The sequence below is a fragment of the Quercus robur genome, chromosome 5 (genome assembly GCF_932294415.1).
Source record: "Quercus robur chromosome 5, dhQueRobu3.1, whole genome shotgun sequence".
Taxonomy (NCBI): domain Eukaryota; kingdom Viridiplantae; phylum Streptophyta; class Magnoliopsida; order Fagales; family Fagaceae; genus Quercus; species Quercus robur.
Window position 1 is genome coordinate 54,400,975 of NC_065538.1, and position 24,051 is coordinate 54,425,025.

Below are 24,051 nucleotides of genomic sequence, written 5' to 3' on the forward strand. Positions count from 1 at the left end.
ATATTTTGGAAATGAGCAAATATATCATATTGTTATTCTCGCAATTAAACCCTAATTAAAACTTATGATTCTTAAAATATTTCATTATGTAGTGGCTAAAATACTCTCGCTAAATTTTAACATCCCAAAAATTTTCTTTACATATTTTGAGTTTTAAATGATAGTAATGCTTAGAAAGTTTGGATGGTAATATAAGGTGTATTTGTTACCTAGAGAACATTGATTTTCTAAGTTTAAATCTTCAAAACTTATAATTTATCTAATGAAAAATTCAATAACATATGTCTTTTGTTATCTTTTTTTTTTTTTTCTTGACTAAAATGGGTGTTCATAAAAACTAATTAAGTTAAAGATTGCACCTAGACTCATGTAAAATGATAAAGAAAAATGTATAAATGACAAAATTTTCATTGTATATGGTTGAAGGTATTTGATGAAGATTTTCAATTGTAGCATATAACATCATTCATTGCAAAATTTTTAATATTGTGACAAGGTTTTAGCAAATTTAGTTGTTTATTGTTGGAAGATGATGATATTCGCTATTATTCTTAAAAGTTTTTAATGAGTTGATATTGTCTTTGACTAATAAGTATCAAAATTCGAATATGAATAAAATTAACTTTGTATGACATACATTTTATATGTATATAGTTCATACTCCTTCAAATAAAAATTTTATTTTAATTTTCTTACTCAAGAGGTAGCACGTGCCTTGCACGTGTGTGCCACCCACACTAGTAATTTTAAAAGTAGCAAAAAACGATAACCAAACTTCATTATTGAACTTTATCCTAAAAGTTTTGCCTACATTCGTACTGTCTTAGTTTGATATGTACCAAGGGAATCAATACCGTACCGAAAACTGTACCAGTTTGGTTAGTAGTACGATATATTTTGGATACCGATCAATACCGGTGTACCATTTCGGGTTTATCGCTATTTTTTATATTTATAAATATATATATATATATATATGTATGTGTGTGTGTATATATATATTATAATGTGTATATATATATTATAATAAATATAAAAGTTTACCATAAAACATTTCCTCAATTCAGAACTAATTATTCATGGTTTTAGAATTTAGTATCAATTAAAAAGAAAAAAAAAACACAATATAAAAAATAGAAAGCTTAAAAGTTACCATTGCATACTAAGAAAACAAATAATACTAATAAGTTAATGTAAATAAGTTATCATTCTACCCTAACAAAAATTCAAAAATTAAAAAAAAAAAAAAAAAAAAAAATTTCTGTACCGATCGGTATTACTTGAAATTGGCCGTTACATGACCGGTATGGTCAATATTTAAACCGGTACAAAATGTTGATGTTTTGATACCAACATACATACCGGTATGTCTGGTACTGATGCGATATTGACTATCTTGATATGTACAAGTCAATAAAGTGAAGCTAAGATATTTTTTTTCTCGATGCATTATCTGATAATATTATATAATATATATGCAGTATACCATACTTTCTGTGATTCACAAGCAGAGCTCGTGGAAGACCTCCTCATCGGAGCAGACGATGGCAAGGGTTCTTACTTACATTAGCTTTATTGTGTTCTTGTTAGTTTTATGCATGGCAGCACAAGCAGGGACAGGGCCAACTCCAGAAAATGAAGGTAAGGAAGTCTTTCCACTTCTTTCTATTTGTATATTTCTGTATATTTCTTCATCACTTCAATTCATTCTAAATATACATTCAGCTCATTGTAAAATGAAACTTGCACTACCTCTCCCGACCTATATAAGAGTAATTTTATTGATCTTTTACACCTTGTTTTGAATTGTACATACACACCTCTTTTGTTTTTAAAAATAAGTAATACCTAAGTGTGTCAAATGAGTGGATTTGGATGGGCATAATTGAGTTAGGTATATAAAACTCTCTTAAACCCAAAAAATGGCCAAAATACTCCCTGAAACCCAAAAATTTACCAAAATATTCATCCCCCACTACCAAAAAATTCAATATTTTACCATTATTTTATTAAAAGATTAATATTCATCCCACTACTAAAAAAATGGTTAGAAAGAAACATAGTGCATTAGCATTTTCTACTAGTTATTAGTATATTCCTTTTCTTTAAACTCATAGGAGAATTAAATATATGAAATATTTCTTAAAAATATTTTCTCATTCTATTCCCTTAATTATAGAGATATTTGTAACAAACTTCCTAGCACAAAGTATAAGCATGAATGCAATTATGCAAGTTTGTCTTTTCAAAGAGACTTGTGCATTTGGTACACTTATTTTTTTTTGTAATTTTTTTAAAAATGAGCTGTTTATATATATAAAAAAAATCTATAAAAAGTTGTTCTAAAAATAAAATAAAATAAAATAAAGATTTCAAAGTGTAAACCATTGAACCAAAATCTACTGACCCAACAAGACTGATATCCCACTACTCTTCCATTAGGCCTATTTTTACTACATGAATACATCACATGGCCCAAAAAATATATAGAGCAACAAAGGCCCAAACCAAAACTAATTCCAACCTAGCGGCCAATTCACATACAAACTCCAAAACACAGCAAGAACGAAGCCCAAGATTACCGGGTCAACTTCATAGACCCGACCCAAATTCCAACCCGATAAGAACAAAATCAAAAGGCCCACAAAAAACCAAAAAAAAAAAAAAAAAAAAAAAGACTCAAATAATCGTTCTTCTTGAATTCTTCTTCATCATCATCATCCATGGTTGCTTCATCCTCTTCTCTCTTCAACTTCCTCTCCTTTCTCTTACCCTCAAAACCACCCAAAACCCCATCACCCCAGCTAACTCCTTTTCAGACCCACAAACCCATAGATGGTTTGGTCTCACTTGTGGCCCAGGAAGACCCACACACTTCATCTTCTTTACCTTCTTCATTGTCCTCTGTGATATGTCCCTCTCTGACCTATTCCAACACTCTCTACACTTCAGCTCAGCATACAATGTGCAAGTGATAGTAGATGACAATGAGCCCAAGGAGAGGCTTCTGGGTCGGTTCAGAAGAGAGGTGATAAAAGTTTCAAATTTTCATTTTCCTTTCTTTTCTCTCACTTTCTCAAAGGCCAAACAGTGCAAAGTGGTGAATATAAAAAAGAAAAAAAGACTGAAATTTGAAAATTACTAGGTGAGCTTTCTGAGGAGACGAAGATCTGAGAGAAATGACAAAAATGTTCGGAATCTCCGAATCTTTGAAGCTGCTGAAGCTGTTGGGTTTCCGATTAAACCGTGATTGGAGGTCGAGAAAATGAGGAAAAATGAAAACCCTCGTGAAACACTGAAACCTCTTAGGGCTGGTTTTGTTTGTTTTTTTTTAATGAGAAGAGCTTAGTTGAATTTGATTATATTGATTTTGGGTTAAAGGGGCCTTAATGGATTTTAAGTTAAAATCTAATAATCATTTGGTCTAATTGGATTGATGTTCATTTAATCCAACTAATAATTAGAAGTGTTTAGATGAATAAATGGATACGGCTTATTTTACCACCTCAATTACACAACCGAGAGTGATAATATGGTGGCCATTAGGCTTATTCCCTAGTGGTTTGGGGGTGAAGGCCCCAGTTCGAATCTCTTGTAAAACACCACGCCTTCGGCTCAATGTGTATTAGTGCCCTCATTGGTACTCTACTTGTAAACTCGGACCTAGAGGATAAGATGCAAACAATTATGTTAACGCCCATATAAGGAAGCAGTTGCCCCCTCTTACTTTCTTTCTTTTCTTTTCTTTTTTCTTTTCTTTTTTTAATTACAAAAAATAATAATAACTGTAGGGACACGATTTGCGTTAAACCGCGGTTGAGTTGGGTTCGCACGTAAATGGGCCCATACAATATCATTTGTAGAGAGTGGGATCGAAAGGCTAAGTCGTGTTTACCCGGCTGTGGTTTTGTTAAAGAGCCCATATATGGTTCAGGTGTATCCACCTCTGGAACCCCTCCTCTTTTTTCCGTGGGACTCCCCTCCTTTAGGTTACATATTTTTCTTTTATACTAGCATGCATTCAATTTCCTTCGTCCACGTGTAGGGTCGACCTTTCCAAGACTGATACTTGTCCCATCAGTCCCAGACCTAAGTCATTGAGAGTTGTTGATAAAGTTAATGGATAAGGCTCTGTTAGGCACAGAGATGCGCATGGGGAAGGTGGCAAAGGAAGCCTTTCTTAGATATTTTAGATTTCCCTTCAAGCACGTCCCTTTACCTTTCTGCCCTTGTTCTTGGGTCAGCCGAGGACTGCACTGTCCTCGGCCGCTTCTCTGGGCCAATTGGGCCATACTATTCTTGAGCTCTGGCCATAACCTTTTTCAACTTAGGCCTTTGGACCCTTCATCAGCAAATGGGCCTGGCCCGTCAATTATTGGACCCCACAATAACAATAATAAAATTACACTTCCTTGAATTAAGACTGTTAAAGAAATTTGTATATTTACACTTTAGCTTTGTTTTTTAAATGACATTCTCATTCCACTCAAATTGATTCTAACTCAAAATTCCCTTTTACCATCCACTAAGAAATTGCAAAATTCCGAGTCTCCAACTTTATTCTCCCCTGAATAAATAAACCAAACAACCACGGTACGGTCGATCAATCAAAAGTTTAAAACTCATCCCAAAACCCAAACAGCCACAATACTGCATTTCCTATACATGGATATAAGTGTTGGAAAGTTTAGAGATAAATTCATAGACAAACTTCAGTGCTTGGGCATGAATTTGTTGACTCAGTAAAAGTGCCACGAATTGGCAACGGATCCATAGTAGTAGCTGATTCTTAAGAAGATTGCCCAGGTGAGCCCTTATGGGCGGAATCTAAAGCAGCTCTCTTAGCAGCTAGTTTGGCCCGCAAAGAAGGTTTTGCTAGAGTTGTGATTGAAGGAGATGCTCAATCAGTGATAAAGGCTATCCTAAACCCATCTACAACTCCTCATTGGTCCATCAATGCTATCATTGAGGATATCCGGCTGGTCCTTAACTCTTTTGTATGTTGGAATGCCTCCTTTGTATTTAGAGATTCTAACTGTGTAGCTCATTCCCTTGCCCAATGGGCTTATTTTTGTAATAGTTTTGGATCCCCCCCTCTCTCTGTTGTATCTAGCTTGGTGGAAGGTGGTGATGGCTAAGTCTCTCCCCTTCCCCTGCTTTTGTTTGTTTCTGCTCTCTTTTTTGTGTTAATATATGTCTTATTTAGCAAAAAAAAAAAAAGAATTGGCACCAGCAAATATGTATTCGTTGCCCACTAGCCACATTCTAGAAAATGGTTCAAGTGCCATCAAATGCTCTCTGCCTGGTCACAACTAGAACTTATAGCTGATCAGGACACAAGGTTTCTTAGGCAGCTTGCATACCCGTTTTTAGGCAGAAAAGATGATGGGAAAGACCATTTCATATTGCCTTGGTTTTGTTAGCATCAAGGACCACATCGACTGTGAAAATTCACTTGGTCTATAAAACACTAGTGAATGTTTAGACCCCCAATTTCAAAAATACCAACACAAGCTTATACTTAAACAATATATGTGCGGAATGATAAGTACAAGCAATACCCAAATAAACAAACTACTCTAAACTATAATTAATCACCACACAACAGCAATTAAAGGTAAAGAGTAAGGGTTAGAGAGATGCAAACACAAAGATAACACCGGCACGTGTTGTCGAAGAGGAAACTAAAGAACTCGGCGAAAAACCTCTCCGCCACCCTCCAAGCAGTAAAATGATCTACTAAAGAATAAAGTTGGGATATACAAATAGTGATAAATCCTCCAAGCCTAATTCACCCAATGCACCTAAACCCTCCAAGCTTCTTACTCCAACAAGGTTAAGCCTAACCGTGTCTTCTTTAACTTTCCGAATCTCACAATAAGCCCATTGCATCAATCAAATAAATTGGTCATCTTTGAACTGTTTCCCAAACACCAAATAACCTCCTCACTAATATGGGTATGATGAGACAAGGATTTGGTTAATGAACCTCTCAAGGGTATGTCAATGGAGAGGGTAAGAGTAAATGAATTTTGAGAATCAAATGTTTAAGATTGTGGATGAGTCAATCTTGTTTTTCTCTTGGGTTTTTCTCTCAAAATTCTCTCTAGAAATTCTTTACATTTCGTGGGTATAAGGGTATTTATAGTAGGGTATGTGAGGAATGTGAAAAGTCATTTTTCTGCAAAATAAGGTGCTCTGGCGACTAACTCGCGATTGTGACAAGTCGCAAGTTCCAGTCGCGAAATAATTGACTGGCCAGACTGTCCTTTTTTGTCCTATAGTGCTCCAACTATCATAACCATTCAGCTTCTTACATGCTTCACATGTGTGGCATTTTGGCAAGTCAACAGTTGTGAGTCACTCGCGAGAACCAGTTGCGAGAAGCTCTTTGAATGCACTCACACTTGAATTCTTCACACTCTCTCACACACAACCCTTACATGATTCCCACCAAAATACAGGGCATCTAATTGCTAAATTACAAGCAAATTTGATATGGAATAAAGACAACACATGGTTGAATAAATTCAACCTTACAGACTGCATTTCAATAAAAAAGCCCAATCGGCGATTCAGTTTTTCATAGTTCGCTTATAAAAAAAAAAAAAAAAAGGTTTTCATGGTTCAAAATAAATTGTGGGAGAGGAAAATACAATGATGGTTTTTTGAAAGATTGGGATCTTAATTCTAAATAACTTCCTTTATGCAAAAATGTTAATTCTTCTTCTCTTTCTTCCCCAAATATATTTTTTTTTGTTTCTAAACTTTACTTTATGAGTGATAATTACAACAATTGGAGAGTAAAATTTAAACCCTAGTTCTGCTTATGGCAGAGACTGCCACTCAGCTCAAGATTTGAGTATCATGGTAAATGTAAACTTTAAATAGTATTTTTATTATCATAATATTACATTATTTGAATTTATTACTTTGCTATTTTAGAAGGAAACGATTAATTATTAAATCATTTCTATAAATGTAGTGGACTTTAAAAACAAAAAAAAAAAAAAAAAAAAAAAAAAAAAACAAAAAAAATCTAGAGGAGACTATAAATAAAATTTAATTTAAAGGAGCCTTCAACTTTGTTTTTTATGTTTTTTTCTCTTCTAGTCTTGTTATCTAAACTTTTGAAAAATCATATACTTTATATTTATTCAAATATATATTTGTTTAATTTGGATTCAACCCAATATTAGAATAACTTTGATTAAATTAGATTTAATCTTCTATAAAAAAAATTAATTAAATTAGGTATTTCCTTTTTGCTAATTAGCTAATTTAAAATTTTATTTTATTTGTACTTACTAATAAAAAACTCATATCATACATAAATACTTTTGTCAAACTTTTTGGAACATTGAATGAGTTAAAGACCAGTATGTATTAGCATTTTATCACCTATTTGTATATATATATATATATATATATATATATATATATATTTTTTTTTTTTAAGATATCTCATTATAAATCATATTTATTGATCAAGTTTACTATGATTGATATTTTAAGATATTAAAGCATTCGCATTAGCACGTACAAAAATTTATGTTTATTTTAGAATAAGAATCTATTTTTTATTTTATCTTACACAAACACTTTTCAAAACAGTTATATTAGATTATTTATTTTACACTACATTTTATTAAAATGTTATTTCTTTATCAATTTTTTATTATTTTCTCAAATCATCTCTCTCTCTCTCTCTCTCTCTCTCTCTGAATACAAGTAAAGAAATATTAAAAAATATATTTACATGTGAATAGTAACTAGTACATTTACCCTATTATTATAACTCACAAATTCTTTTTTCACAAGTTTATATGGACTGATGTGAGTGATTTTTAGCGTTATATTTGTAAAATTTACCCCCTTGTGCTATTATACATTAACTAACGAGTAATCAAACTTTATTTTTATTTTTATTTTTTATACAAGATAGAAATTCTACTTAAACCTAATCTAAGTATATATGTGTGTGAAGCTCCCTTTTGAAGGTTTAAACCCCGACCCTTACCTCCCCCCACACCCTACAAACACTTATACTAGTGCTATTATACATTTAACTAATATGTGTAGTCAGACTTTAAAATTACAACATAGCCCACCAAACTAACGAGTGTGCATTATCAAAACAAAAAGAAAAATAAAAGAAAAAACTAATAACGCGTGTGTAGCCGAAGAACTTTGTTTGAACCATGGCTCATTTCCATGTGTCACCTCATTAGCCCGACCATTTTACATAGAGCAAGACTTAGGTACAGTACTTAGGTGTTGTTCCTTAATTCTTTATATCTTCTTTTTCTTCCCCCACAAATATATTTTTGGTTTCTAAATTTTAGTTTATGAGCGAGATTTTCATCCTTAAAAATTAAAGTGATTATTTTTAGTTTTTAACAAACTTAAAATGATCACTTTTACTCCAAATAATTTAAAATAGTCAATTAGTTCCCAACAAACATAAAATGGTTGCTTTTAATCCCTATCAAGTATGTAATAGATTTTAATATATTTCAGGCCTTTTTATTTATTTTTGATAATATGGAAAGCTTTTATTGAAACAAAGAACAATACAAACTCAACAAAAGCTATTATTTTGAAATTAAGGCATTAATAAACTAAAGTGCCACCTCATTAGCCTAACCATTTTAGTATTTTACATAGATAGCTAAGGTACCCATAGTCAGTTGGGCCAATGAAAAGCCCAACCGCTGATTCAATTTGTCATAGCTCAAAAGAAAACGTGGGAGAAGAAAAGACCTTGAAAAACATGGAAGATTTTGATTTTTACGAGCATAATATTACATTATTTGAATTTTTTTTTTTTTGAAGCCATTACATTATTTGAATTTATTACTTGGTTAAGGAATTTTAATGCTATGGACTATATTAGAAAATCTAAAGCCAACAAAAAAGGTAAAAAGGAAATTGATTAAGTTTGATTCATCATGCAGTGAAAGCCCTTCGTGAAATAGGTCTACAATTGGGAAAGAAAGACTGGAATTTCAGTGTGGACCCATGCGTAAATGAGTCAAGTTGGTTAACGCCAAAATTGGATTCGAGGCCACTGTACAACAATTCTCTCTTCTGCAATTGCTCCTACCCTGAGAGTGTATGCCATGTCATTGGATTGTACGTAAAACTTTCATTCGCTAATCAACCGAAAGAACAAATTGCATAGTGTGTATATGTTGGGTCTTCTTGTATAGCTCGTTGACTGAATAGAATTTATATAATACATAGATATTTTATTTTAAAATTAAATCTTCAAATTTCCTCAAAATTTTAGTTGGATGTAAAACTCATGATATTTATTTGATTTTTAAATGCCACCTATCTTACATAATGAATAGAATTTATATAATACATAGATATTTTATTTTAAAATTAAATCTTCAAATTTCCTCAAATTTTTAGTTGGATGTAAAACTCATGATATTTATTTGATTTTTAAATGCCACCTATCTTACATCTAAATAGAAATTTGAGTGAATTAGACCATTGAGAATCTTCTCCCAAAAATTTGTTAGTGTATGTATATATCAACAATTTGGACTACATGAGACCTTGGGTGGGAGTTTAGTGGTCAAGCACTTCGTTGGTTTGTCCCCCTCACGTTAGCGCTTTGGTTTGAGTCGTGTGGAGCGCACGACCTGCATTTGGTGGGGCTTTTTTATTAAAAAAAAAAAATTATTACATGTAAATATTCAAGTATATATCCTTGTCACACAGGATTCTTCAAGGGCAAGATCTTGACGGTGTGCTTCCACGAGCTCTGGTGAAGCTACCGTACCTGAAGTCCCTGTAAGAAGAGTAACCATTATTTGTTTTACTAATTAGCACTTCCAAAAATTGATTTAACCACCTAATTGCACAATTTCCTCTTGATTGTAGTCATCTCACTCTTAACTACCTCAGTGGTAACATACCCCACGAATGGGCTTCTACACAGTTGGAATTTCTGTAAGTCATTCCTCAGTTCATGTTAATTGAATTGAATTGAATTAAAAAGGCCAACAAACTGTTAATGGTCTAAGGTTAGCCATTAAATTCTCATTCTTATTTAATTAATTGAATTTGCTACAGGTCTCTCTCTATGAACAACTTATCAGGACCACTTCCAAGCTTCTTGGGAAACATTACCACACTTACATTTCTGTATGCTCTTATTGTCTCTTTCTTTCTCACCAATAATATAGGGGAAAATGCTAGAGCTACTGCGAATTTAACAACATAAAACTTACAAAGTGATACGACAATGAAAGTTGATAAGTGGACTTCAACCACTGATGAATGAATGTTTGAATTGGTTTTTGGTAATTGGTGACACATCGGTTTGTAAACTCTATGTAGTAAAATTTGTAGTATTTCTATCATCACTTGTCATATAGACAATAAATTATGTCATACTTCCACTTGGTCTAACATATTTAAGAATATATTATGTACTTAGGGGCATAGAGAACAATCTGTTTTCTGGAATGGTTCCCCTTGAGCTTGGAAAGTTGGTTAACTTGGAGAATCTGTGAGTGTTTCTTTGTTTTCTTTTTCTTAATTTTTTTAAATAAAGTTTGATTTGTCACTTTTAAATTGTCATTGATTTTCTTAATTCTGAACACATGAAATAACCTCAACTTTCCTTCTGGTGACTGTAGCATTCTTAGTGCTAACAATTTCTCAGGAGAGTTGCCAGTCGCACTTACTAATTTGACCAAATTAACAGAACTGTAAGTGGTTGATACATTTTCTGTGGCTGATAGTACTTTTAGAATTTCCTTGAAAAAATCTTAGTCATTTTGGTGACTACAGCATTCTTCTTGTTTGTATTTTGTTCAATAATGTTTCTGTTTTGCGACATATGCAGTAGAATTAGCAGTAACAACTTCACTGGAAGAATGCCCGACTTTTTTCGAAGTTGGAAACAGCTTCAGAAATTGTGTGTACCTTTTTCCTTGATTTTTTAAATATAAATCTTTAAATAAGGTTTCAGGTGTGATCCAAATCCAATTGAATTGAGTTGTTAACAGAGAGATCCAAGCTAGTGGTTTTGAGGGGCCCATTCCTTCTAGCATTTCTATCTTGAGTAATTTAACCGAGCTGTAAGTACAGCCCTCCAAGATGACAGTTCTTGAGTTGCATAATCCCTATGATAGGTTCATGTGATTTTTAATATGACAAACTAACACTTATTGATGATGTAACTCTATGTAGAAGGATCAGTGACTTAGTTGGAGAGGGATCAAAATTTCCAAACTTAAGTAGCATGAGGCCAATGTGGAGATTGTAAGTCAGTCTTTTGTTGTAAAATACTAAAATGCAATGAATTTGGAACAATACAAAATTTCTAGTAGTCTTGCTTACCTAAGGTTTATTTACTTTTCAGGATGCTGAGGAGTTGTAACATCACTGGATCAATTCCTCCATACATATCAAACATGAAAATGATTCAAATTTTGTAGTTCTCTTTTTCCCTCTATTTATTATAGATACATCTATCTATATATATCTAAAAACTGAAGCGTTGCATTTATTGTTGCTATGCTTTTGTTGAGTCACATCAACGGCCATATCATTTACCTATTTCTCATTTCTCTCCACTACTTCCAAACATAACTTTTCTTTTACCTTTTCATCTTTCCACTACTATTAATTTTAATTTCATTCTTCGGCTATCTCTTCTTCTTCCTTTTATTTTGACTGTTCTTATCCCCGTTCTATTACTATAAATATGATATTTTCTATCCCATTCTATACATATTTTCTCACATGTAAAAGGTTATTACTCTCTTTCTCACTCATATTTTATTTTTATGTGAAATTTTTATTTTTTGTATCTCTACTTTTGATTGATGTATTTATGTGTTCTTTAGAGTTTTACTTTGGGTTGCAATTTGGTTTTGGGCTTTCAAGTTATTATCTTTTTTTCTTTTCTATAATTGTTAAATGTTATTTTATTGCATATAAATATAGTTTACAAGAATTTAATGTTATTCTATTATATATTATGGCTTGGATAATTTGGTATTTGACTTATGACTATATTTTTTATTTGATGCTTCTCATTTTATTTTTTATTTCTCTCCCAAAAAAGGTGATTACTCTCTCTCTCTCTCTCTCTCTCTCTCTCTCTCTCTCTCTATATATATATATATATATATATTCTTTTTTTATAACTTTACTTTAGGTTGATGAATTATTGTATTTTTTATAATATACTATTTTGGATTAATACAATTTGGTAGTTTGTTTGATTTTTTAAGTTTTCTGTCACAAGTCTTCTCTCTCCCTCTTTTAGCTTTTGTTTGACTTTTTTTTTTTTGGGACATAATACTTAGTTATTTTGGAAGTGAAATTTTGAATTTATATCAAAATACAATGTTGGCTATGTATTTGAATGTATCTATCAACTATTAAAATTAAATTGCCCAAGATGAATATGTATAGACAATATTTTTATTTCAATTTTTCATTAATTTATTATTTAGTTATAATATCAAAATTAAAGTAAATGAATATGTAAATTTAAACTGTCTAAGATGAATTTGTAAAACCAATATATTTATATATATATATATATATATATATAATATTGTAAAAAAATTAAAAGTTTAAAAAAAATACTAAGAAGAATAATGATGAGACCGATGATGTAATGGATGAGAAGACTCAACAAAAGTATAGTAACAAAAATGCGATATGAATATCCAATTAAAGGCAATTAAATCTTAATAAATAAAAGTGTATGTAGTCAAATATATATATATATATATATATATATATATATATATTTAGATCATGTTTTCTCTTTATAATATACATATTATTTTCTTTCATTTCGATAGGTGAAGTGTTCAATTTCAGACATAAAGTCTACTTTTTTCCTACATATTATTTTAAATATTAAAGTTATAATATGATATAGTTCCTTAGGAATGTTTAAGAAATATGCAGTTCCAATTTCATGTATCTATATTAGTAAACAAAACTCAATCAATAGTTCAAAGCTACTTCTATGATAAGAAAAATTATAAATATAATAATCTCTTTTTAAGATAAGGAAAATTTTGAATAATATATTTGAAAGTCAAAGAGTTTAGTTGTACAGGAAAAACAAAATAGGAAAATATAACGCACGATAACATAAATTATCAAAATATGGACCGCTTAAAAAATGAATAATATATTAATCAAATAAATCCAAATAATAAAATGATGATATATTTTTTGAGATAAATAAATGAAAAATAATTTTAGAAACTGTTTAAGTTTTTAGGAGAACAAATTACTTTCCACAAAATTTAGAGAACAAATTATTTATATTATTCTCATGCATTGCATGGATCTGCAACTAGTACATATAAAATTCAAATCATTTTGAAATCTAACTAGACGTTCATATACAAAAGTTTACAGATTTTAACTTTAAACGTAATCATATAAAAAATGGCATTACTTTTTAAAATTAGATTAGAAGCTAAAGCTAAAATAGGTACTATTTGACCGAGATGTGGCGTCAGAGCGCATATTTATCTCCACTGATAAATGAGCTTTCTATGAATTAGCTGTTAAAATAGTATCATGTTTTTAATTTTGACATACATCCTTTTTTATGCTTGACATTTTGTTCGATATAAAAAATTAGAGTTATAAACCTTCTTTTTCATGTAGAGATCTTAGCTTCAACAGATTGGAAGGAAGTGTTCCAGATTTAAGAGATCATAAAAAGCTGGAATACATGTAAGCTTCACAATCAAATCCTTAACTTTGCTAGTTCAATTATGCAGCTAAAGTACACAATGATATATAACTAGGTTTGACTTTTGGCTTACATCCGTTGATGAATCTGTAAGGAACTTCACTCTGTATACACCTAAACAAGAAGCCTGTCCATCTGCTGTCTTTTAGAAGAAACCTAAAAGGGCCTTATATATAACTGTGTCTTTTATTTTGTCAAAAAATAAAATACAATAACTTTGTCATTACAACTTACAATAGAAAATAGAGCATTGCCTTTAATATAGTCATGCTATTAAGTGTTTAACAGGTGATATTGTCTTTTTTTTTTTTTTTTTTAACTAAATAGGTATTTGACAAGCAACTTGCTCAATGGGCCTATTCCGGACTGGATCATGGGCAGTGACAATCAAGTGTACAGATTCTCATCCTGAATTCTAGTTCAATTTTGCATGGATTTATGAGTTTGGAGAAACTTATTTTTAAATTATATTTATTTTTTAAGCTAATGAGGTGGAATTCAAACCCAAATGTGACAGAGAAAAGTTATTAGGTAAAAAATTAAAATGTTAAAAAAAAAAAAAATTGATCCAAGGGTAGAGAATAAAAATGAAAATTTTAACTTTCAATATCAATTCTTGTAAAGGAAATTGCACAGTGCAATAACTAGGACCGGATCTCAATTTGGTCAAATTCAGATGTCTCTCTTTCTGGATCGGTAGCCGATCTCAAAAAAGTACATGTTAGGGTAGAAATAACAAAATTTTCTGGCAGCTTTGCTTTGCATCTTGCTCCATGTGGCTCTATTAAAAAGGAATTTATGAACAATTTTACTATCCATTGTTTAATTGGTTGTCTGATACCTGGGAAGAGTTTACTGACGCTAAAATTTGAGCTGACTAGAAAAGCTTGTTGGAATGAGCCTGAATTTATGTTGGATTAGCACTTACAAACCAGTTGAGTAGTTATAATATAATAATTTTGCTTTTTGTGCAGGAAATATTTAGATCTTTCTTACAATAGTTTTTCAGAAAGTTTTGACCCAGCTTGTCAAGACACATTGCAAAAGTCTCTGCCTACTGTAACTTTACACACTTTGCTCTCTTCATAACCTTTCAAGTTTTCTGAAACTAACTGCTTTTTCCATTGCAGCAAAAATTTGTTCAAAAGCTCTTCTGGAAGGGACAACTTGTAAGCTTCAAACTAGTAAAATTTTACAAAGACCCACTGCTTTTTTTATATATAAAAAATAAAAATTCCTTTTTCACTTTTATTTTGGATAAATGACACTTGTTATGTACTTCAATGATTAAGAATACTTGACGAGTGCCTGAAGAATGTTCCATGTTCAAAAGGTAATTATATATCTATTCAAATCAAATTCTGAGATATATGCTTCTGTTATCTAGTTAGGCACTTCTCTTTTGTAATTAGGAAGCGTTTAATTAATTGTTAGAAATGGTCTCTAATTCCTATTTGGATTTGGTTTCTTTGGAGTAGAGGGAAAAGGTTTTACTTGGTGTGGAAGAGAAGTGTAAAACTCACGGCAAAAACTAACCTAACCAACATATCTAAGTAAACTCTACCGGCTACCAAACAGTAAAAACAGAAAATAACTAACATCACAATCTCATAGAAAGACCAATAGATAGGCTACATGTGTCTAAGCCTTAAAACAAAGCTAAAACTGATTTATCTCTATGACAGAAATGATCTATCATGTAGGCATGACTGATAACTCGAGCTTAAGCTACATGTCCTTTTCTCTCTTCTTCTACCTTGCATTATTACTGTTGCTGCTTAATCTTGGGTTGAATGCATCTCAACAAGAAGTTTCCTTGGCATGAAAGGAAAAAAGTAATCCTTATTCAAAAAGTAATTGAGTATTCCTTATCTATCAAGGAATTGAATTGGAAACTCTTAAATAAGTAAGGGTTTGGTGGCTTTTGCTTAAAGGATCTTCTCACATGGAGAGAGGAAAAACTTTTTATTTTTATTTTTATAAATTTGATAATTATAATGAGGGTGGAGGGATTTGAACCCTAGTCATCTCCTTTGTAAATACAAGGAGGTGCCAGTTGAGTTACTAGACTCATGGCAGAGATGAGAACACTCTTAAACAAACATGAGTTGGGTTTCTCAAATGCTAGTTTGGTAGATTTTTTTGGGTTGAAAGATACCCATGTTCATGAGTTAAGAGGTTTTATTTGTATTTGTGAGGGTTTTTTGTGTGAGTACATGAGTTTGTGTGGATTTTGAAGTTTGATTGAGAATGGTTGTAATATATATTTGTAATCTATATTATAGATTTTGTTGGCGTTGCCTATAGATGTAGGGTTAGAGTAGGCCGAATCATGTTAAATATTGTTATCTTGTGTGGATATTTTATTTTCTTGTTCATAGGAATGAACTTTGCTAGCTTAGCTCCGATCACAACATAAATATTCCATCTTATAGAAGACAACTACATATAATATTAACAATACAATGGAAATTTCATTATTGTTCTATTATGTCTGCTTGTATTTTATTGCCAATAATATGGTGCTGCTTTATATAGATCGGTATTCAATGCATATAAATTGCGGTGGGAACGCTATCACCATTGGAAACATAATGTATGAAGCGGATAGTGAGCAAGGTAGTTCAGCGAAATTTTTTCATGAGAAGGAGAATTGGGGATTCAGTAGCACTGGACTTTTTTGGGATACAGATGCTAGCCTATCCGACTACATTGCAGATAATGTATCCATACTCACAATGAATGAGTCTGAACTATACACAAGTGCACGCCTATCTCCTCTTTCATTCACATATTATGCCCGCTGCTTAGCAAAGGGAACCTATAATGTGAAACTTCACTTTGCGGAGATAGTAATCAGAGACAATAGATCTTTTTACAGTCTTGGAAGGCGGATATTTGATATTTATGTCCAGGTATTCTATCAAATTTATTTTTCTCTTTATGTTATAGTAGAGGAGTTAATTGAATTAATTTTCTGCAGGAAAAACTGGTGTGGAAAGATTTTGATATTGAAAGTTCTGCAAGAGGGGTTGATAAGGCTGTTGTTAAGGAACATAAAGCAAATGTTACAGATAATGTTTTGATGATTCGCTTTTACTGGGCTGGGAAAGGGACAACAGCTGCCCCAAAGAGAGGAACATATGGTCCCCTCATATCAGCAATCTCTGTGGAATCAGGTAACTGTATTAGAGAATGAGAATCTTGCTGCTTTCGGCACTCAGATTATTAGATTGATGAACTATAGAAGCATAGCAATTTAGTGGATGTAGAACCCCATATTTGTCTGCATATAGAAAAGTCTCAAAACCATGTTAAAAGTGCATTTTAGTAGGAAGACAACCAAAACTTTATTATCATTTTCATTTTATAACCTTGCCCTGCTAATTTATCTTTGAAGATCTATTGCTATCATGCTTTGGATTTCCTGTGTGGCGCTAAATAATTAATATATTTCAGAATGCAATTTTATAATCACTATTCTTAGCTATTTGTCTTGCCTGTAGATTTCAGTCCTCCTCATGATGGCAAGAAGAAGATATCTATTGTGGTACTGGTTGGAGCTGTAGTTGTGGTGCTACTCCTCATTTTTATGATTTTGGGCATTCTTTGGTGGAAAGGCTGTTTGGGAGGGAGGTCATCAAGGGAAAATGGTAATCTGTGCAAATCTTGATGTTGAAATTAGAGAGGACACTAATCGTTTTCTCCAACTATGGCTAGAAGTTTAAACAATGTACAGAAAAAAAATAGTTTTATCTTCCCATAGACGTGTTCCAAAGTACAACTTGAAAAGCAATAGCATGATTTCAGGACTGTAGAGCATATGAACTTTGCATGGGATAATGCATGATAATTGGGGCCATTTCGTTCCAACTTTGATGACAATGAGCCCATGGAATCAAGCAAAAAAAAAAACTAATACCATTGCTTCTTTTTCTAAAATTGGCATAGAAATAAAAAATGCATTGTTGGTTTAAGCTCATTGTAGTTAAGCAAATGTCTAAAGATTCTAATAAATCATGTTTCTGATAGAGAAAAGACTACCACTTTTGAATGAATTCATCTTCTATATGTTCTGAAAGTCATATGAAATTTGGTTGGTCAGTTTAATATTCTTATTTTAGTTTTAAAATGAACTTTTGTTAAGTCTTAAGCACATCTCATTCTATGATAAACTAATGAAATATCTCACTCCCCCCCCCCCCCCCCACTCTTCCCCCAAAAATAAACTACTTGTGATTGAAAAAGTAGCAGAAGACAATCTGAAAAACTTGTGGTTTTCAGTACTGGTTCATAAATTTTCCCCCTTTCTAGATTCTGTATGATTTACTACAATATACTGCCATCTAAAGGAGTTTAATTTTCTTGTCCTTTAAGATTCATCTAACTAGTCAAGAGGCATGCAAATATTTGGTTAAAAATTGGTCTTGTTATACTATAAGCTGCACTCTGACATCTTAGCTTGATTCATCTGACAGAGTTAAAAGGTTTAGATCTGCAAACTGGTTTTTTTACATATAGACAAATAAAAGCTGCCACTAATAACTTCAATGCTGCAAACAAGATTGGGGAAGGTGGTTTTGGATCAGTTTATAAGGTATATGAACATTTTTTCCTCTTCCTTTTCTTTTTATTCTCCTTATTGTTCTTTGACGTTTGAAGAGATTCATGATGAAATACAAATTTGAAAATGTTAAGCAGGGTATACTACTTGATGGTACTGTAATTGCGGTTAAGCAACTTTCACCAAAATCAAAGCAAGGAAGCCGTGAATTTGTGAATGAAATAGGCATGATATCTAGTTTACAACATCCAAATCTTGTTAGATTGTATGGATGCTGTATTGAAGGAAAACATTTATTGTTGGTATATGAGTACATGGAAAACAATAGCCTTGCACATACTTTGTTTGGTAAGTTAATGTTTTATAACTTACTGTGCATTTTATATTGATACCAGAAGAATGAGAACAAACTCTAATGATGAATTTCATTGATTGTGTTTTGAACATCAATCCTAGGCCCTGTGGATGGTCAGTTAAAATTGGACTGGTCGGCAAGGCAGAAAATATGTGTTGGCATGGCAAGAGGTCTGGCTTTCTTGCATGAGGAATCAACTCTGAAAGTTGTTCATAGAGACATCAAAGCTACTAATGTGTTGCTTGATAGGGACCTTAACCCTAAGATCTCTGACTTTGGTTTGGCCAAGCTTGACGAAGAGGAAAACACGCACATAAGCACCAGAATTGCTGGAACAATGTGAGTTACCTTCCTTTCTTTTGCCTCCTCCTTACTTCCTTCTGGACTCTTTTTTCCCTATTGTCTTCTGTTTCATCACATTTGCAGATCTTGTTTATGAGGTATTGTGAATAGATGTTGATCTGATAGGTCTTTAGTCTTGAGTTGCTCCTCTAAAAGAATATCAGAATATGACAGCAATGAAATCTCTGCTCTTAGAGTATTCGCCAAGTCCTTGACTAAATTTTGTGTGTTTGGCATCTGTTAAAGATATTAGTTTATTACGGCTAACCAATAGGCCAATATATTGTCTAGCCCATACAGGATTAATCCCAACTCCTATAATCCCTATATTGTAATTGTCACAAGCCATTGTCAAAGTCACGTGCCCCATGCTCTGGTTAGTTTTCATCTCACACGCCTCTACATGCGGCACACATCGGTTCAAAATTGATGATGCCATCATGACACATCACATTTTGGTCTTGCCAACTTCAATCCTATCCATGTCAACGGTGATGTAAGCATGTGTGCCATGTCAACAGCCAGGTCAGCCATATTTGCCACATTAGAGTCACACTCTTGGCTTGTCATTCTTTGCCATGTCACTTGCACATCAACTCCACTTCAACAGTCTTTGCCGCATCAGCAATCGTTACTACATCATTAGTGTCCATTATACTATCTGAACCAACGTTGACCCGAGCCGATTTGACCCAGATTCAACACTTACTAAACCGAACCTTTGACGACAATTGACCATTGACTTTCCTTGCCTTGATCACTAACTTTGACTTTGACCAATTGTCTAAGGTTCACTTTAGTTTTTTCAACTATGCCTATCCAAAGTCGTTTTTTGCATACAATTTGATTTTGGGTCTATTTTTCCATATGGCTCTTACATCCCTCAAATTTGATCATATCTCCTTTTGGGTTCACTTATACACAAAATTTGCCAACTCACTCACATATTCATTCCATATTGGGTCGGATCCATGATCCATCCAATGCAGCCATTCATGGACACTTTCATGTATCATTCAATGCATCTTCGAGGGATCTTCCCAAGTTTATGTTCCAAACTCAAGACATCATCAAACCTCTACCTTGAGTTTGAGAGAAAGTGTTGAAGATATTAGTTTATTATGGGTTACTATGTGTAATGGTACAAGAGGTCCAATACATGGAATTTTCCACACTAAATTCAAACAATTTATTATATACACTTGAAAAGAATATAAGGAATAAGATCCTTGCTCATTTTTATGGCTTATGTGCATAACTACAGAAATAATCAATGCAAAGTTGCAATAATATTGAATGCATGATATGATGCAGGACAAAACTTTAAAATGGGACTTTGTGTTTAGGAAACAAAATGAAGAATAAAACAAAATTAATATGACCTAACAATCAACATTTAGGCTTTGTTTTAAAGAAAAATTTAAGTACAAGTCCTTAGGGGTTGTATCTTAAGTTATCCAATCAAATTCAACCACATGATTGCATGGCCAAGAGGCCACATAGTTGAATTTAATTGTCCTTAGTGGAGGATAACATTGTTTGTACTGCATTGGTTAATGCAAACATCATGTTGAATTTATTTTGAGAACCTAAGATTCAACAGAAAATAAATTATACCTCAGTTAAGCCCTTGTTTGGAATCAACACCACAGCAATGAGAATAAAAATATAGTTTTTAAATTTTTTTTTTTTTTTTTTTTTTATACAAGATAGAAATTCTATTCTAGCCTAATCTAAGTATATATGTGTGTGAAGCTCCCTCTTGGAGATTTGGACCTCAATTCTTGCCCCTTATATCCCATAAGCACTTATATTTATAGAGTGACCATCATGCCAAGGGTGCACAGTGGTAGAAATATATACTCTAGGAATCATTACTTACGGTTTCTTGAAATCGCTACTAAGCATAAGAGAATGAATGATAGGAACTCAAGAATCAACACATTGGCTTGCATGTAATGGGAAACGAATATTAGAAGAAAAATTAATAATCCGAATTTAATTAATCTATTATCCCTAGACTTTATAATTGGCTCTCCAATTTATATCCTACATGGAAAGAAAGTAAACCCATAATGAGATTACATAAAATATATAAATAAAAATCAACATCAACATCAATTAGGTCCAACAAAATCAATTAGCACTTATAGCTATAATTTTGTGTTCACACCACAGTACCAATCCCCCCCCCCCCCCCTCACTCCCCCAAAACCAATTTAAAAAAAAAAAGAGAATGAAAATCATAACTTGGTGGTTTAGAAGAGCATTCATGTGTACTTTTAATTATATGACTTTTTTAATGAGTCATGTGACTAGCTTAAAAATACACATTAATAGTCTTATAATTAGCCACCTAAGGGTTGGAGCAAGATAACTCCAAATCAGTTTGGAACCTTGTCCTTTCTTTAACTCTTACTTTTGTTGTTTTGTTTTCACATCTAGTCAAATGAAACTAAACTTACTTATGGTTATGGTGGCTTTATTAATTGCATTATTGCATGCATAACACTTGATTAAATAATTTGGTGCTTGGAAATTGACTGATGTTTGCCTTGTTGGATTTAGAAGTGCATAAGATCATAGTAGTGAACTAAATATAATGGCTTAATGCATGTGTTGAAGAGGCTACATGGCACCAGAATATGCACTACGAGGTTATTTAACCGACAAAGCAGATGTTTTCAGTTTTGGAGTTGTTGCATTGGAAATTGTAGCTGGGAAGAACAACATGAAATATCAACCAAACGAGAACTTTGTATGCCTTCTAGATAAGGTAAAATATATCCTTTTATGTTCTTTGAAACTTGTGGCTACTGGTAAACTATGAAGTACGAACCCAGGTTGCTTCTTTTGTAACTACCACATTTGACCGGGTCAAGGTGGAAAACAAATGTTATATAATTTAGTTTGAAGTGTCTAACCCAGTAATGTGCGGCTAGAATTGGGGAAGCAGTATATTTGCTTGCATCTTCAACGTTCAACCTGCATACCTAATTTCTCGAGTCTTCATTGCTATTAAAGTGATGTGCTAAAATGTGTTAATGTCTCATTATAATTTTTCAACACACTGGAAATGCGATACCTCAAACTGTGTGAATTTAATTGGATTAAATTGTATTGAGTGTGTGTTATATAGGTGTGTACTGAGTCCCACATTGAGAGTTTACTTGGTAAATCTTGGGTGTTTTAAGTGATTACAAAGAGTTCTCATTACAACTTGAGTAGTCTGTTTGGTGATTGAATTGTATGAGTAGTCTCCTTATCATGCTCTCTACTCTCTGGACTATAGTGACTAGAGTAACATCACTTTCACCATTGACACCACTTCTACTATGCACCAATCACAACAGACTATATTAGTAATTAAAAAAAAAAAAAAAAAAACTAGGGACTGATGTCCCTAGTTTTTTTTTTTTTTTTGGTATCCTATTGTTTGCTTACTTGGAGAACAACATAAATTGATAAAATCAAAATCGAATAGTGTATTTTTATTTATTTATTGAAGTTTCCTTTTCAACAGGCTATTGTTTTACAACAGAAAGGGAATTTGATGGAGTTGGTAGATCCTGAATTGGGTTCTGAGTTCAGTAAGAAAGAGGTACTTAGAATGATTAAAGTAGCATTATTATGCACTAATCCATCCCCAGCACCTAGGCCTACCATGACTGCGGTAGTGAGCATGCTTGAAGGCAGGACAGTTGTTGATGAATTGAACATCGATCCAAGTATTTATGGTAATAATGAATGGAGGTTTGAAGCCTTAAGAAACCAACTTGGTAAAAGCCCACAACCAAGCTCAAGGGAAAGTCAGAGCCTTGCTCAGTCATCAAATGCAACATGGATGGGCTCTTCTACATCTGCCTAGGATCTCATTTCAATTAATCTTGACTCTCGGTAATATAAGCACCTAAGTATGCTACTGCCCCAGGTTATGTGACAATCATAGTGCTTGTTTATTAATGATAAGAAAGTATATATATATGTTTGTTTCACTAGCTCCAAGAGTTCAAAAAAATCAGCAACGTAACCTGAACGGCTTATTATTGGGGTCCCTTATTTCGAAGAGCCTAGATATCTTGTTAAAAACAAAACCAATATATATATATATATATATATGGTTTCAACTCCAACATTTCTGTGTGAGAGTTAACTGAAATTATTTTCACAAATTTTATTTTTCTTATATTTTGTAGAATTGATTCCTTTAGATGACTATATATATGTCACCTTACATATCTGTACTCTAAAATCTTGATTCTCGGTAATGTAAGCATGCCACTGCTACCATCCAGCTTATGCGACTGGCAAAGTGCGTGTCTAATGATAGCAACTGTATGTGCTTGCTTAAGATCATTCACATCCGGATTCTTAAAATATTTGCTATTTTACACCCTAAAAGCTACTTTGTTCATTTTACCCCACAATTTCATAACCCACTTAACATCCCAGTTTTTATTTTAATGTACAATTTATTAAAATAATATAAACTAGTCCATGAAAAATATAAACAACTCATTTCTCTCTCTCTCCCCAAAGCATTCACAGCTAGGTTTGTTAAAAAAAAAAAAAAAAAAAAAAAAAAAAAAACTATTTTAGCAAAAAAAAGTTACTTTTTCTATTTTACGATTCACTCAACATTTCATTTCTTATTTTTCACATCACACCCAACACTATTAAATATTTTGTTCATTTAACTCGTTTTCTTTTCCTCACCCATTGCCATTTCTTTCTCTTCCTCATTGTCTCTCTCTTCACCTATAGTTTCTCTCTCTTCCTCACTATCTCTATCTTCACCCATAGTTGTTTGTGTCTCTTCCTCATTCTCTCTCTCTCTCTCTCTCTCTCTCTCTCTCTTCAATCACAATCAAAACCCGTCCCAAAACCAAACCCCATGGCAAAAATAAATAAATAATAAATAACCTCAACCAGAGGAGCCACCACTGCTTGGATTCACTACCACCACTAGTAATCACAAAATAGTTAGCAAACTTTTCCATAAAATATAAAGTTTTCCCATAAAACATACAA

General features: G+C 32.5%; 1 protein-coding gene across 1 annotated transcript; it reads left to right on the forward strand.

Moving 5' to 3' along the window:
* The first annotated feature begins 1,510 nt into the window (after positions 1-1,510).
* LOC126728962 (probable leucine-rich repeat receptor-like serine/threonine-protein kinase At3g14840) lies at positions 1,511-23,238 on the forward strand. The gene is made up of 24 exons (XM_050434735.1): positions 1,511-1,641; positions 8,958-9,135; positions 9,736-9,807; positions 9,898-9,966; positions 10,090-10,161; positions 10,457-10,528; positions 10,659-10,730; positions 10,868-10,939; positions 11,031-11,102; positions 11,215-11,286; positions 11,387-11,458; positions 13,672-13,740; positions 14,087-14,152; positions 14,734-14,805; positions 14,890-14,928; positions 15,052-15,092; positions 16,298-16,674; positions 16,743-16,938; positions 17,266-17,412; positions 18,238-18,356; positions 18,461-18,671; positions 18,780-19,017; positions 21,646-21,796; positions 22,544-23,238. The coding sequence occupies exons 1-24, from the start codon at positions 1,545-1,547 to the stop codon at positions 22,886-22,888; spliced, it is 2,991 nt and encodes a 996-aa protein (XP_050290692.1). The 5' UTR covers positions 1,511-1,544; the 3' UTR covers positions 22,889-23,238.
* The last annotated feature ends 813 nt before the right edge of the window (positions 23,239-24,051 follow it).